Raw genomic sequence first — 15,779 nt, forward strand, 5'->3', positions numbered from 1 at the left:
ATTTGAATTAACAATATAAAAATATCAATTGATGCAAAATACTTTTATTTAATATTCTTAGTTATTCGAATAAAATAGTTTGATTTCTTAAGTTCTTGTATTTCGATTAAAATATCATTTGTTTTGCATTACTGAACATACATTATTTAAAATTTCATTTCGCATTATACCAAATGACAGATGTGTTTATTTCAAATAAATTGGTTTCAGTAAGATGCTGTTGTTGAAGATTTGACTTAAAATTTTTTTCATTTCAATTGTAACGGATCTGATACTTTTCATATTTTTAATTCATTAAGAAGTGATTTATCAAGTCACTATATTGGGTCAAATAACATTTAATAGTATAACTAATTTGTACTATAGAAATAAGCAGTACTGAGATAAAAAATTAATTTGCACCTGTGAGATTAATATAAACATATACATGTTACTACGTACAGATCATTTAGAAAAGGGGTGAAAATAATCTTTCTACGCATTGATATATAAATTATTTCGAACAGAAAAGGTGCTACATAAGTTATTTGAAATGCATGTATAGTTCTAGAAATATTGTAATATGTATTTAAAAAGTGAATAAAACGCAAGTTTAGAAAGATTTCTTTATGTCAGTATATGTACAGTAAACCCTCCTATAACGCGGTACTCTCATAATGCGGTTCCAATTAATATGATTTGTACTATGTAATTCTGAGTTTCTTATAACGCAGTTTCCATGTAACGCGGTACGAATTAATCGCGTTATAGAAGGGTTGACTGTACCATTACACGAAGTGAAAATATAACATTTAAATCTGTCCTATTTATTTAACACTATTCCTACCACGACCGGTGAAATGACCGTTTTTAAAATTTCGATTAGAACTTCCTATATACAACGTAATCGCCTTCAAACTTCACGACTTTTCCTCAAATATACGTATGTACATGATATACTTCTGAATAAAAGAAACTATATTTTTATATTGTCAAATTCGCTATTATCTTCATTCTATATTAAAAAATATAAGTTGTGCTAAAGAAGGTAGGAATAGGTATACGTGAAGTGTCGGTAGGAATAGAGTTAAATAAATTCAATTAAATCATAATAAATAACAGACTTGGTGCAGTGCTGTGCAGACCTAGCAGAAAGACATTTAATATACGGTAATAAATGCGAGTAATTTGTTTAAATCATTTTATTTATTGGCGAACATCACTACCACTGATTTTCAAGTTGACAGTTGTGCATAGAAAAGAAAAAATAAAATGCGAATACTTACACCAGTCATAAGAAATATATACTTTCGTGTCATAGTGTCAGAGAATAATAGTATTCGCAGTTCTGTTAGATAGATTTGGGCGATTAATATTAAATACAAAATATATATATATATATATTTATAGCAGTAATATTTTATCTCTCTCGTACGCACGCACGCACACACATACACAACCTCTCTCTCACTCTCTCTCATAATATAATAACACATATCTCTTTGTAATATAGATAATCTTTCTTTGATTTTGCAAGGCCAGCATAGAAATCACACTAGAGAATGGTAAACATAGTCATTTTCCTAGACTTTAGAGAAAGAGGCGCCCTTATCAAATGACTCATTAATTAAACGCAATCTGTGTTATATACACATATAAAATTAACCACAATTAGGTCCGAGCTTCTCATAATTATACAATTTAATTCGTAGTAATGGAAGTCTTTCAAGAAACCTGTATCTAACGATGACGATGTAAGACATTTAAAAAAATATTTAAATCTTATGCTCTGCGACATCAGTTGTTTTCTTAATTGTGCGCGTATAAGTGCCTTCTTTTTTCGAATCATTTAGTTTTCACGTTTGGCCATAAAATGGTATACCTCGAAACAATTGCAGTACGCATCTTTCAGTATTTGTGACGTTTGAATATTTATAGCCGAATAGTTTACGAATTTACTTCGCCTTATAAATTTTATCAGTGATATCAAGCATTTAGGTGCATTATTTTAACGTTCACTTTTAAACAACTTCCTAAAAATCTATTGATCCCAAACTGTATAGAACATGTCGTGGGCTCATTTTTACGACAGTTGAAAGTAACATTACTGAAAAGTGTTTACAACAGTTGCTGATTCTTGTACGTTCGTTTAGAAGCATTATTTACCCAGATATCTTAGCCGGCATTACAATGGCCATTGTTCAAAGTACCATTAAGATAAATCGATGCTAAATATCAGTTTCAGAATGTAGCTCTCCGACAACAAATTTCGTGCATCGAATCTCCACGAAATTTGATCGCAGCTCTCGTGGGTGGAATTCATAACGTTCTTTTCCGATATCAAGTAGCAATGCAAGTAATTCAAAGAATCGTATGTCATATCAGAAAATCAGAAATATCATGTACAATGGAAAAGTATGATATACTCCGAAACGACATCGTATAGGCAGTGATAATTGTGACATATCTGCAAAGTATTTGTAAAGGTGTATAAAGCTTTGTTAAAATTCAGAAGGGAAATTGTACTTGTAGAGAAAACCTTCGACTGAGAAAAAGTATATGCTACCTTAGAATCTTACGCCGGATTTCAGAGGGAAATATTGTATGAAAAGGAATGTAGAAAATTAAGAGAAGTAGATTTTACTATGATAAACTTTGGTATTATATGAGTGAACGTTCACGTTCCTCTGTCCTTCTTTTTCTTTAACGCTTCTCGATCTTTCTGCGAAGAAAGACGGCCAATTATTTACAAAAAAAAAAAAGGAATTACATAAAATACAACGTAATTAGCGATAATAATATTAATAAATCATACTAATACCATCGGCGAGAAGTAATGAAAGTAAAGTGCGTAACTAAGCAAATAAAGTGTACTTAGTTTACTTTGGAGGTTAGTAAACACAATGGACGATAATACGTGCTCTATTCGTACGCTACTGACGCATCGCTACGTTGCGTGGCCGTTAAACAATTTGGTGCAGCTAAATCGTCGCGGCCGCGCAAACGGCTGGAGAAACCTAATCGTATTCTACGTTGGCTAATGATACCGGAAAATTAATCAACAAGGCGTTGGTACTTCCTAAAACTGTCGTAGGCTAATACTAAAAAAGAACTAGTAATGGTTTCGGTAAGCTTACCGCGATAAATACTGTAATTAGCGATACGTATCCTTGTTTCGGTGTGAGACCTCAGAAATATATCGGTAAAACATATGTATTTCTAAAGCCCATAGGCGCGCTGATACTTACACCAAGTTGGTTTATACTGTTTCCTGGGCCGACACGCAGTTACCTCGTTTTTTTTTTGAAACAGCGCGAGTACTGTTACTCTAACATATATATCTCAACTTTTGAACATTTAATTGTTACAGATAAAATATGGTATATTAATATCCGTGTGTCTGTGTACGTGTGTTTACTCTTTGTTTCTGAAACACTAAGTCTAAAGGCCATTTTATTTTTATTCTAAAGTCTCTAATATTATAATGACAAGATGAACCTACTTCTTTTAATGTTTCTATCTATATTCGTGTCCTTTCTTGTGTCTGTGTGATAATTTACTTTGTAATTATATTGACTATTAGAGGTTAACTTATACCTACTAATAAATTAATAGATAAATAATACGGATAAAAGTTAAACAAGTGTTATGCTACGAGTAACACAATTAGCGCCTACGCAGCGAGTGCGGCAACCTCTCGCTATGGGCTCGCGGCATGGGGCTGGCGGCGAGGGCTTACAATTAGCCGCTTAGCGAGTACCGGAGGCGATTCCGAGGCGCCGGTGGCGCGAGTCACAGAAAACGAGAGCGAGTGAGAAGGGACGAAAGCGAACCCCCAGCGACAACATGCTTACATACTTAATACTCGCCCGAATGCTCGATAAAACGATGAGGATAGCAACGAGCGCTTACCAGAGGCCAAAGCGAGCCCATAGCGAGTGGATACTGTATTTCGAAAGACGCGCCGCTATAGTTATAGTATATCGCAGAAACATTCTTCCTTTTTCCTTTTCTAAGTGTCGTTCACTGACCCTTTCTCTTATAACATACAGCATTTGTACCGATTTCTACCTACGGAAGTTTAACCACAGAGTTGAAACGAAACGTAAAGCAAGTCTCGAAACTCTCAGCAAAAGGTGCTTCGGAAGGTTTTCTTTTAAAAGAAGCGATTCCGAGAGGTGAAGTTATACAGAGTCTTCAACTACTGCGCCCAACTAATTATTAAAATCTAATAATTGCAACGGGAAGTTACTCGCCAATAGAGATCCACTAAACACATCTCGAAGAGATCTTTAAACGGTAGACGTCTGCTGGTTATTGTTATCCAATGGAATACTTGTCGAGCATTCTTTTAGCATTGCTCGTAATCGAAGGATTTCCTTCGAAGCAGCCGCGAGGTCCGACTGCAATTGAAGCTCCTTTTCTCGCAGGCGTTTTATGTCACGTTGGCAAGTCTGAAAATTTAACAATTGCAATTACACAGCTGCCCGATGAGACAATTGTAATATGTGAGGTGATTTGAAGAAAGGAGTTGGAGAGTTCGTGTCCAAGACAGTACGTACTCATAAAAATAGACGATACATGTTCGGATAACGTGTGTCCTTAAATTAATCTCGATAAAGGTGCAGAGGATTTATAGAAATTTAATGACTTAAGAAACTTGCAACAAATCTCGCGTATAATTAATGCGCTCGTCATTCTTGCGTGCAGATCTACATGCCTACAGATTTTGGCAAACACGAAACCGCGAACTCGATTTTTTGAAGCCAGTATAAATGGCTTATTTTTGTATAAACTTTTAGGAATTCTTTGCGAAGATACCGATGCGCTAATCCTTTCGTAACTTTAAGGGTACTTTATTTAACATTATAACATGTAAAAAGAAATTGTATAACAGTAAAATTATAATAAATACAAAGGAATAGAGCAGTATCTGAAATAGGTTCTTTCTGGAGATACGAAACGGCGCCGGTTGTAGCGTCTCTGGTAGTTATGTGAAACAGGCCAATAATTGTTTTTCCATTTATGTGCCAATTGTAAGAATATGAACCACAAATGGTGTAAAAAAAATGAATATTTTAAAAATGGTGGAACTTCATACATTTTCGCCAAAAATTCGCGTTTTATTTGTTTAAAAACAGTAGTTAAAATTAATGATTTGGTTAAACGTTGTGGTTCATATTCTGGGGAATATTATAAACTAAAAGTGTGCAAAATTTGAAGTTGATTGGTCAAATAGTTTTTGAGTTATTATCCCCGGCACCAATTTTGAAAACGTGGTTTCGAAAAAAACGCGTTTAAAATGCGTTTTAGGTGTGCTCGGCGCTCGGAGGCGCGCTGACTCACTAGGCTATGTTATCAATACGAAGGTGAATTTCGGCCTACAACTTTGAAATGATTTAGAAGCGATTTATGGACAAATTTTTGTTTCTATTTTTCGTTCGATTTATACGGCCTTCTCCCCTTAACGAGTTACGCCACCCTGAGACGCTCGAAACTAGACGAATTTTGTTTGCAGCTACTATGAGGTTGAAAATTATTTCTTTAGTTCTTATGTGTAGAGCATGTATTAGTGCATATATTGTATAAATACTATACAAAAATATTAAAAAATGGCCCAGGTATTCGCTACCCCGTGAAGCTCCTCCGCGTGAGCGGTGTACCAAATATCTCCAAAACTATTTGTCCGATTGATTTCAAGCTTGGTACACATATTCTTAATAGTATTATCTATCATGTAGTATAGGATTTCTGTTGGTTCCATATCCCAATTGTTTATAGTAATTGTCTGAATTTCACCTTTTTTGGTAAAAATTTAATATTAATTTTCACTTTGCTCGCATTTGTACAAAAATGTTTTTTTCTCTAAATCCCTATGCTACAAGATAGATATTTTACCAATGAACAATAAAACTATGGGTTTTTTAGTTTCAGATAATCCTGGGAATCACAATCCGTTACACCGTCTGCGCGCGTCCTGACGGTGGAGTTTTGCAGGATAACGGATAGCTCGGCCATTTCTTAATATTTTTCTGTCAAATTCACACAATATGTCCTTTAATGTATGCCCTAACCATAAATAATAACGAAGTAATTGTCGCATTCACAGTTTCGTAGAAAAAAAATCGCAAACTTAGATGTCATTTCGACCGCCTCAGGGTGGCGTAACCCTGTGCGTTTAACAGAAACTGGTCGTTCAAACCTCGTGCACATTTATTAGACCGACAAAAAATAGAATGCCTAACTGTACGTATGTACGGACACAAATCTGTATTACGAAGATCTTAAGTTCGTACCGAAATATAAGGTGAATAAAATATTTTGTCATAAAAGGTTTGCTTTAGGAATCCAAAACATCTGTCTTTCTCAAGGGTGCCTTACCCCTACTCTGCTCTACCACCACTGCTCTACTTACCACATTTTGCCTGAGTAGATCCAATTTGTCGCATTTCAGCCTGGTAACTTCCATCCTCAGGTTCTCATTTTCTAATACACCATCTTTGGTGGTACACCTCGCGGTGTCGTGAGTTTCTGCAGAACTCATTGATTCGAGGCCAGTATCGCTGTCCGGATACACGGCCTGGTCCAGTTCCAGCTCGCTGTTTAACGAGCTGTCGTCACTCTCCGATATAACACGCTGGGTCGTCTCCGTCTTCTCCGATCTCTCTTGCTTCCGCAAGTTTTCGTGAGTCAGTCTTTGAACGGACGGCACTGAAGTTTTCTCCGCTACCGGTGTGTCGTTGCTGGCAGAAACTGCCGCGTTCGATTCCCGGCGATCAACCTCGTCCTGCTGTAGAGTGGCCAAACTGCTATCTTGATTGTCTGTGTTGGACAAACTACTGTCCTGACTTCCTAAACTAGGGCTTTCGCGCTCCGAGTCTCTTCTGAGGGTCAGATCTGGGGAGCCCAAGGGACTCGACGGTTCCACCGAACGCTTGCCATTAACCTTCGACGTCGATTGCCGATTGCTAGGCGGACTAGGCTCCGATTGGCTCTTCTTCGATAACTGCTGCGGCACGCTCTCCGTCGACGCGTTCCTAACGCGCGATATCAGCGCCTTTCGAACCGTATCGATAAATCTAGAACCGCTACCTCCGCTGCCGGACCCTGACGCGTCGCTGGCCGTTGGGCTAACTGGACAATTCCCACCGAATCCCAAGCCGGTGCCTCCTAAACCAATCGCTCCCCCAAGAAAATCGGCGGTCTTCCCTTGCAGCTCCTCCGTCAGCGACTCCAAAAGCGCTGACCTGGTTCTTAGCTGTTCATTCGGAATTTATTCCCATTAATACTGAGACTTAAATCGCTAGGCAAGTTAGGACTCAATTTATTATACACAGGCGAATTGGGCGAATCCCAATTTAGATTTGCAAGAGGTATTCAATGAAACGTAGCTAATGACGTGTGGTAGTTACCTCGAGTTTCGAGAACTTCTCAGCTTTATACGCCGCATTTTCAGCATTCACTAGTTTCGTTAGAAGGAATTCCTTGAACTCCACTCCTCGCAAAAACACAGCTGGCGTTGGCAATGCTGGACCGAACCAGGGGACATCGTTGCGCGCTGTTACGCTTACTTTGTACCTGCGTTTGGAATATTCATGAATGTTTAAAGACGCGCTTTATTGCCATAATAATGCTGTTGTAATAAAGTTCGGCTTTGTGATTAATGGCGCGTGGGCATCCGCGTTTTCCGCCGTGAAGATTGCAACGCTCCGCGGACCATTTGGGGCGGAGGTTTGCTTAAAATTGGGAACAGTGATTGGGTAACTGATACATCCGAATTTCGCGCTACCTCGCTATATGGGCACAGTGCATACGGATCTAAGAATATACCTGGTATTAGGAGTGCAAGGGTCGACGACTTGTACCACGATGAATGCGTGTAAGAAGTGGCTGGCGATCATATCTGGACTGAAAGGAGTCGCCTCCTCTTGGAATATTATTGCGACGATGTCGTTGCCGATGTGTCTTTTACGCTGCAATTGCTGGGAGTCCCCTGGACTGTATGGAAGCAGAGAGGCGACATGGAACAGCACTTCTCGCCCTCGAAACACCTCGTATACCGCAGAATCTCCAGTCTGCCCGTGCCGAGTATCCAAACCTCCGCAATATCTGCGAAAATCAACATTTAAACTTCAACATCGCGGTTAAAACGGCACTGTTGTTATAAAACAGTAGCGAATTCAAGGCTTACACTTTAACAGTTGATTGAGTGAACGTACATTTAATTCACAGTTTCAGTCTACAAATTTAGAAAGTTAACTGTATGCGGCGTTTCTACACAATATCTACTACTGACCATTCCATTTCAGGAGATTTATATTTTACTAATTGTGTTCGTGCAATGAAAAACAGTTAAGTGAAATCGTGAAATTAAATTATCGAACTAATGCGACAGAAATAATCGCAATTCAATTAGCAGCTTACACATTACAATATTTCGCAATTATTCAGTTCACTGCAATATAGGTACACTGCTCGAAATAATTAGAGGGCCATCTATGCAAATGAGAAAATCAATATGTTACACCAATATATTAATTAAACATTTCAGATCCTTTTACTAGATAAACGCTCCTCTACTAGCTCCCATTTATCAGATTTCTATTTACATTTTTGTTCCTGTGTATGTAGCTTGAAAACCATATTAGATATAAAAAAAATTAGTAGAATGAAAATTTAATGGTCTATACTAATATGGAATCAAATTGTTTAAAATTTGTAGTATACATAAAAAAACCGTTCCCCACTACAAATTTTAAATAATTTGATTTTATAATTTTTATAGAACGTAAAAATCCTTTGAACTTATATTCTAACAATTTTTTATATTTATCATATATATTTTTCGAAATATTTTATTTATTTATTACTATTCGCGGGATAAACCCTACAAATGTTAATGTTTCAGACAGAAATCACCGAATCCTCCAGCTACTTCCAAAAATTTGCTTTCCCATTTTCGATGTTGCAGCCTTGATAAAAATTGAAGCCAGGAATACTATATAATGGAAGCTTCTAGAACCATCGTTACTAACCCCTTATGATCCTTTAGATCGATCTTCTGACCAAGCAGGTCAAGAAACTCCTGGAAAGCGGGCGTGATTTGCCTGTTCCCAAAGAGTTGCTCCTCGGTCACCTGTCCCACACGCTGATGAAGAACACCGAACTTAAACCTCGACACCAGGGCGTGCTCGTCATAACGCGCCACCGCTGCGCCAGCACCGGAACAGACAACAGGCATCAGCGTGCTCACGCTCAGGGATTCGTTGATAGCCTGTAAAAAGGATCCTACGTCACACAACGAACGACACCGCGTCGATAGATTGTGGAACTGAGAAAGAAATATGCGGGTTTCTTCCAGCAATGCATTTGGCGATGACTGCATTGCCCGCGATTAAAATCAGCATCTGTTTCTTTTCCACATGCTGACGTTTAAGCTGTCACTCAAACTGCGTGTATATATGAGGCATTGGGAGCAGAAACGGTCTGACCCACATTTTTAGCAAAATTGAGTTAGACCAATCATATAAGATAGAAAAAAAAAATCAACGTGGGTTGGTTCGCTTTTGCTCTCAAAGCCTCATATGTAGGGTGACTTATGAAGAACAGAACACTTGAAGAATATAGAAGATACGTGAAACGAGACGCAGGTGGTTATACGAGATGAATATGTGGAAGACAATTTTTCTAAAAGTAGGAGTTGGTGAGTTCAGTCATGTGTCATAACGTGACATTGCGGTGGCCATGAATTGAACAGTTCTGTTCCTCAGAACTCGCAGTGTACATACGTTATACAGTGGTAGTGCTGGTTATTCGGCCAATGTAACGGTCTTTGATTCGAAATAAGAAATCAGGAGGGAAGAACGGAGAACGGATTTTGTGGGGAATGCAGAAGGCGATAGTTAGTAGTGTTGGACAATCCCAAAAACGGTCGCTTAAGTGCTACTCTCGGAAATGCAGAAACGGCTCTGGTTCGCTCCCGACTGTCGTCCTGGCTATCCAGGGTACCCCCCTGACCCTGGGCCCAATCTCTTCGACGATCCTCTACCAACGCAACAGATAGTGTCGGTTTATTCAAGGTCCAACTGACGCGCCGCGCCTCAGAGTTTCCTCTATAGCAGCATTGAAACCAAGCAAGATGGAGTGAGCATTTAATCTCTTTCTAGGAGACCACCGTGCAGGCCACAGGGTGGACGGAAAGCAGAGTGAGGTCTGAAAGACCACGTCTTAACTCGATGGGATCACCGTAAGGAATTGTTGCTATTGGGCAGGCCATAATGGTCGCGAATTATAAACGTTCGCAACCGGGGAAACCTACCCGTAAGGTTGCCAGCAGCAAGCAACGCACCAGGAGAAAAACGGTCACCCATCTTTCCCCGGTACGCGCCCCACGATGCTTAACTTCGGTGATCGAACGAGAACCGGTGTTTCCATCGCGGCCACCGCCGCTGGCTCTACCAACGCAACATCTAGTATAGCTGTCTTGGCCCAAAAGGGACGCACTCTTCCTCAGGCTTTCGCCTATACGAGCATTTGGCTTGCAAGGTGGTATTAGCTGTACATAACTAGCGACCCCGCCAGGGCCGGGCCGGAAAAAGCAGAGAAGGACCACGCTTGACTCCACGGCGTCTACTGTAGGAATTTTTCTCTCTGAGCACGATGCCAGGTCACGAAGAATATAATACATTCGCAAGCAGACTAAGTCCCTGGCTATCTTCTGCTCTGTTTGGGGTGCATGCACTCACCCGGGACCATCAGGGACGCTCTGGTGGCCGGGGACGGCCTTGCATAAAATCGCATGCCAGTCCCCATGCGAATCGGGTACACCGGGAACGTAACCGCCCGTACAGGGGTTAGAAGAACCACCTGCCCCTCGTGGGGTACCAACGCAACAATTGCCATCTGGCCCTCTCATATCTCCAGCTCTTCCTATCGCGAGACGTAAACCGCCGTACCGCGACAAACACAAGGCGCGGCCCGCCAATATCCTACAGTAGGCTGAGGAGACAGTTTAGTAGTCTAGTGAAATTAGACAGAAATACAGTGGTCCCCGGATTATTGACATGCTTTTTACCCCGGATCATTAGGAAAGACCTACCCACCCCACAGTTTTGCTTCCTCGGTGCGAGCGAGGGCCTTCGGTCCCGGGTAGACCGCCCGTTCACTGCCGAGAACAACAAAACCGTTGGGTCAGGTAAAATACCCAGTAGAGAAAAATAAAATGTTCATGTTTTTGATAAATGTTCATGAAAGTATTACTAATGGATTTTTTAGGATTTCCCAATGAAAATGAGTTCAAATATGGAGAAATTCTTTCCTGGTCGTGAAATACAACTAAAATATAAAATATAAAAGGCTCATTTATTTAATAACCAATTTCCAATAATGACAACTGACAAGGGAAGACCTCGAACCCGGAAATTGAAAAAAAATCTGAAATTTTGTGAATATGTAGGGGATTTCCTCCTGATCACAACGTAATTTTTGTTTGCTGCTCAAATTCACTCTAAGGGGGTGAAATTCACCCCTGAAAATTCAGCTGTGCTCCGATTTTTATTTTGTAACTCGCAATCTGTAAGAGATAGAAAAAAAGTTTCAAGACAAAAGTTACTTCTTTTAATTAGGACTATCATGTGGTAGCTTGCAGCTCTTAACCTTCAGAGGGCCAGGATTTTTTCACTGAAATTGTAAATTTTGTTTACTTAAAATTTATGCATATATACCACCAAAATGGCCGGCAAGGTATCCAAATTCTTAGGTGGTCACTATAATGGCCAGCCCCCGGCCCTCTAAAAGTTAAAGTTCACAAGTTATAACACAAAATCGGAAACTACCTGGAATCGAAGGGGTCAATTTCACCCCTTCAGAGTGAATTTGGGCAGCAAACAAAAATTGCGTTGTAATCAGGAGGAAATCCCCTACAAATTCACAAAGTCTCAGAAGTTTCTGAATTTCCAGGTTCAGGATCTTTCATTGTAAGTGACGAAACTTGTAATATCTTAATGTTATTGGCGAAAGAATTTTATTGAAATAATTTCATCTTAAAGTCGCCAGCAAAGGTCAATTGAAACAGTTATAAGCGATAACTCCAACTACATTTATATCCTTTCATACATAAAAAGCAGTCCTTCGAAACGTTTGCTTACATAAATTGTAAATTTACATTTGCGTGAAGCGTGAATAAGTAAAATTCTTGAAATATTTATCAAGTCAGCATATAGCTGCGCATTTTTCAGGACTATATCAGAGGTCTCGATAAATAGACGTAGTTGTTCAATAATAATTGGCACGAATCAAATTCCTTCAACAAGTTGTTAATATGCTTGCCTATAACTAACGGTTGCTCGAAGCAGTTGTGCAAGAAAAAAGGTCGTCAAATTTACTGTCGCATAATAATGAAAATTTAAACAATTCCTTATCTGTCATAATGGCACGTGTATACTGTAAAGGAATCGTGAAATGTTGAACATTGCGTCGTTTCGATGTCTATACTGGCACTTATGAACTACTCGCGAGCTACGCAAGCAATGCAGTTTAACAAGTTTGCGCGGAACTGTGATGTAGGACGTCTTAAACCAATTTCTCGTTGATCCATTAAATGTGTACTAAATGATTTGCAAAATGTGTCGCTAACATATATCTATTCCACTATTTGTCCGTCATTGATTGCATTATTCATATTAAAAAAAAAAATGATATACAGTTTTACTGTAGGTATAGTGCCTCTACGAGCTATAGTAACTTAGGTGTGAGGTCACTCAGCGGGTTCTTAACCGATATCCTGCTGAGTATGGGCCGCTAAACGTGGCCCCCTACTACCTATTGCAGGACTGTGTTTAGGGAGGATTAGGAGAAAACCGGGGCCCTATAGATTAAGTGTTACAACTTCGATTTTAATAAAATAAAACAGAAATTGAAGATACTGTTTATCATTATTAAAATACACCAATTAAGCTTTGCTACTGGCTATTAAAAATTGTCTCACTGTCAGCACATATTAAATACAAATCCATTTCAGTAAGGTATATGTACTGCATTACAACAGTAGCAATATAAATTATTTTATATTTATAACTTATTTTACCCTTTAGGGCCCAGGTTTTGTCCTGGTCTTCCCTAAACACAGTTCTGCGAGAGGTAGTAGTGGGGGCACGTTTAGCGGCCCGTGCCCAGCAGGGTATCGGTTAAGATCCCGCTGGGTACCTCACACCTAAGTCACTATAGCTCGTAGAGGTACTATACCTAAGGCAAATTTAACCCGGCGGGAGGCGCACCCCATATTGTAACACAGGTTGTCGCTAAGGTGAATGTCCCAATTTCTGCTCACGTCCCCATTTCTGCTAATTTCGTATTTTTCTTATTATTATATGCGTTACGTTTGTACTATAGTTACAACAAAATAATTATAAATCACTTAAACATTTACACGAGTGTTGCACCAGCTTGGGGCAATACATACATCGCTATTTTTTATGAGCAGAAATACGTTAGCAGAAATACATTTAGAGCATTATATATTTAATTACAAATTACTAATAGTTAAACATCTTGAAATATCTTTCTTAAAGAGTTTTTGAATTGGTTGATTTATTATTAAAGAATTAATCAATTACTCTGCAAATTTTGATCACAACCAATTTTTTTACACCTTCTTTATGACGAATTAACTCTTAAATGAACAGAAATTGGGACACTCACCTTACCGGGTCAAAAATACCCAAAATTGAAACGTAAAAAACCACGGTTTCAGAATATATTTTTTATTTAACTTTGTAATTTTTATGTTAAAGTACAGTCTTTTAAGAATCAAACAAAATTTATGAAATATTTTAGAATCTGTATTAAAGTTCTTGAAAAAATTGTAACGAAAACTCAAACAGTCTTCATACTTTCGGAACTAGCACCTCCGTGGTCAATTTTACCCAGTAGCGCCTCCCACCGAGTTAAAGACGCGATCATAAATTCAATTGTTATTTTACTCTTGATAATTTGCAACTGTTTTTCTTTCACGAGTAACATTAATTTTGCTGCGTGTTTTTCAATGGTTTTTTAAGGGTACTGCAAAATAGCTTGTGACTTGTGAATACATACGAATACCCGGAATTTGCAGTGAGCAATTTATAAGATATCCTGAAAATACCTCAAAGCTTTTGCGTAAGTCTTGTTGCTTTGAAAGCCTTGGCGCTCGGCCAGTTGTATGTTCACAAGAAAGGAGAACACCAGGCGTTATTTACTTTTTTTTTAGATTGAAATTTAGTCACAATGGCATGGTATTAATTTTAAGAGCAATATTTACTTTCATTATTAGTGGTTGGAATTAAGCGGGTAAATATACAAGGAATTATACAACGTTGTCATTATTTCAAGCTAATTGCTTAAGAGACTCTTTTCTTTGGGTAATTGACACCGTATTCTGCTAAAACTGGCAGTGCTAACATTTATAATTAAAAACACTTGACCGAAAGTAGCATATTTAAATCGCATACGTTGAAAAAAAGAAATAAGGAGTCTAGCCAATCCATCCGTCTGACGGATTTCAGAGGTTAAGGGGATCTTTAGGAATTAATTAAAGGAGAACTACTATATATAATTTCATGGGACTTTTTGCATTGTATTAAGGATATCTTGAGTTATAGAAATATATTTTTTGTTTTATAATTAATCATTGCAGACGGCAGTGGGGAGTCTTTAAAGTCAAGGCGTCAAAAAATTGATCCAAATCGGCGGGACCTGTATCTCCAAAAGTTATTATCCGATTCGACTGAAACTTTTTTTTATTTTGAAGAACATACTTCTGGCTACGGGACGAAACCAGAAAAAAATTACAAAAATTACATTTTTTAGAAAATAACGACACTTGAAGTTTGAAATCACTTTTTTCCTATATTTTTCATCCTTTCAACGCCTTTGAAAATTATAAATTTTCGATTTTTTGTATTTTGTCTGGTTTTCCTCCTAGCCAGAAGTATATTCTTAAAAATAAAAAATGTTTCAGTCGATTCGGATACTAACTTTTGCAGATACAGGTCCCACCGTTTTGGGAACTCTGTTTCGAGAAAAACGCGTTTAAAGTTTTACGTGGGCGCCGAGTTGTTGCCGCTACTCAAATGCCTATAACTTCGGGATTTTTACGAATTTCAACAAATCCTTTTAAACACGTATTCCTGAAAGGTTGAACATTCGCAAAATGAAATAAAAAAAATTGACTTTTACACCCCGGAAGGTCCCCTTAAGGTGGAAAATGTGTACATTTGTTGGATTTTTTTACAAGTCAACGGCTTGATGAAGATTTCCCGTTTCTGTATTATTTTTACATAGTATTATGAACTATTTAAACAAAAAGTTACAGTTAATAAACTATTATTTTTCGGAAGTTATCGGTACGTATTTGAAACTCTCTCGATTTTAGACGGCTACACGGTGGCTCTGAATAAAGCTGTATTTCGTGTCTGAAATCTAAAACAGTACAAGTTTTCTATAAAATATGTTAATAGCGATCGACCTACGACGCCTTTTTTTATTCCCATTACCCGTTTATTATTTATAAAGAAAAAAAGTGGTAATTTTCTCTTAGAAAAATCTAACTTTATCTTTGATATCACCATTTATTTATTTTCCAAAAATTTCCAAATCGGCGCTGTAAATCTATAGCTATTAACATATTTTAAAACAAAAATTTACTGTTTTTGATTTCAGACACGACATACAGATTTTTCTGGGCACCGTGTAGTCGTCTAAAATCGACAGAGTTTCGGATATGTATCCACAACATTTAAAAAATAATAGTTTTTTAACTGAAA

The 15,779-nt window shown here is 38.1% G+C and overlaps 1 protein-coding gene across 4 annotated transcripts in view; it reads right to left on the reverse strand.

Moving 5' to 3' along the window:
- Positions 1 to 1,166: 1,166 nt before the first annotated feature.
- The window catches only part of LOC143378487 (rap1 GTPase-activating protein 1), a 342,177-nt gene continuing 327,564 nt past the window's right edge, over positions 1,167 to 15,779 (reverse strand). For all 4 annotated transcript variants that reach the window (XM_076830265.1, XM_076830268.1, XM_076830267.1 and 1 more), the window contains 5 exons: positions 9,015 to 9,253; positions 7,810 to 8,088; positions 7,392 to 7,557; positions 6,395 to 7,237; positions 1,167 to 4,433 (listed from right to left, as the gene is read on the reverse strand). In XM_076830265.1, the coding sequence (XP_076686380.1) occupies positions 4,272 to 4,433; positions 6,395 to 7,237; positions 7,392 to 7,557; positions 7,810 to 8,088; positions 9,015 to 9,253 (1,689 nt within the window). In that variant the 3' untranslated portion in view covers positions 1,167 to 4,271. The remainder of the gene's footprint in view (positions 4,434 to 6,394; positions 7,238 to 7,391; positions 7,558 to 7,809; positions 8,089 to 9,014; positions 9,254 to 15,779) is intronic.

This window comes from Andrena cerasifolii, chromosome 2 (genome assembly GCF_050908995.1).
Source record: "Andrena cerasifolii isolate SP2316 chromosome 2, iyAndCera1_principal, whole genome shotgun sequence".
In the NCBI taxonomy this organism is placed as follows: Eukaryota; Metazoa; Arthropoda; class Insecta; order Hymenoptera; family Andrenidae; genus Andrena; species Andrena cerasifolii.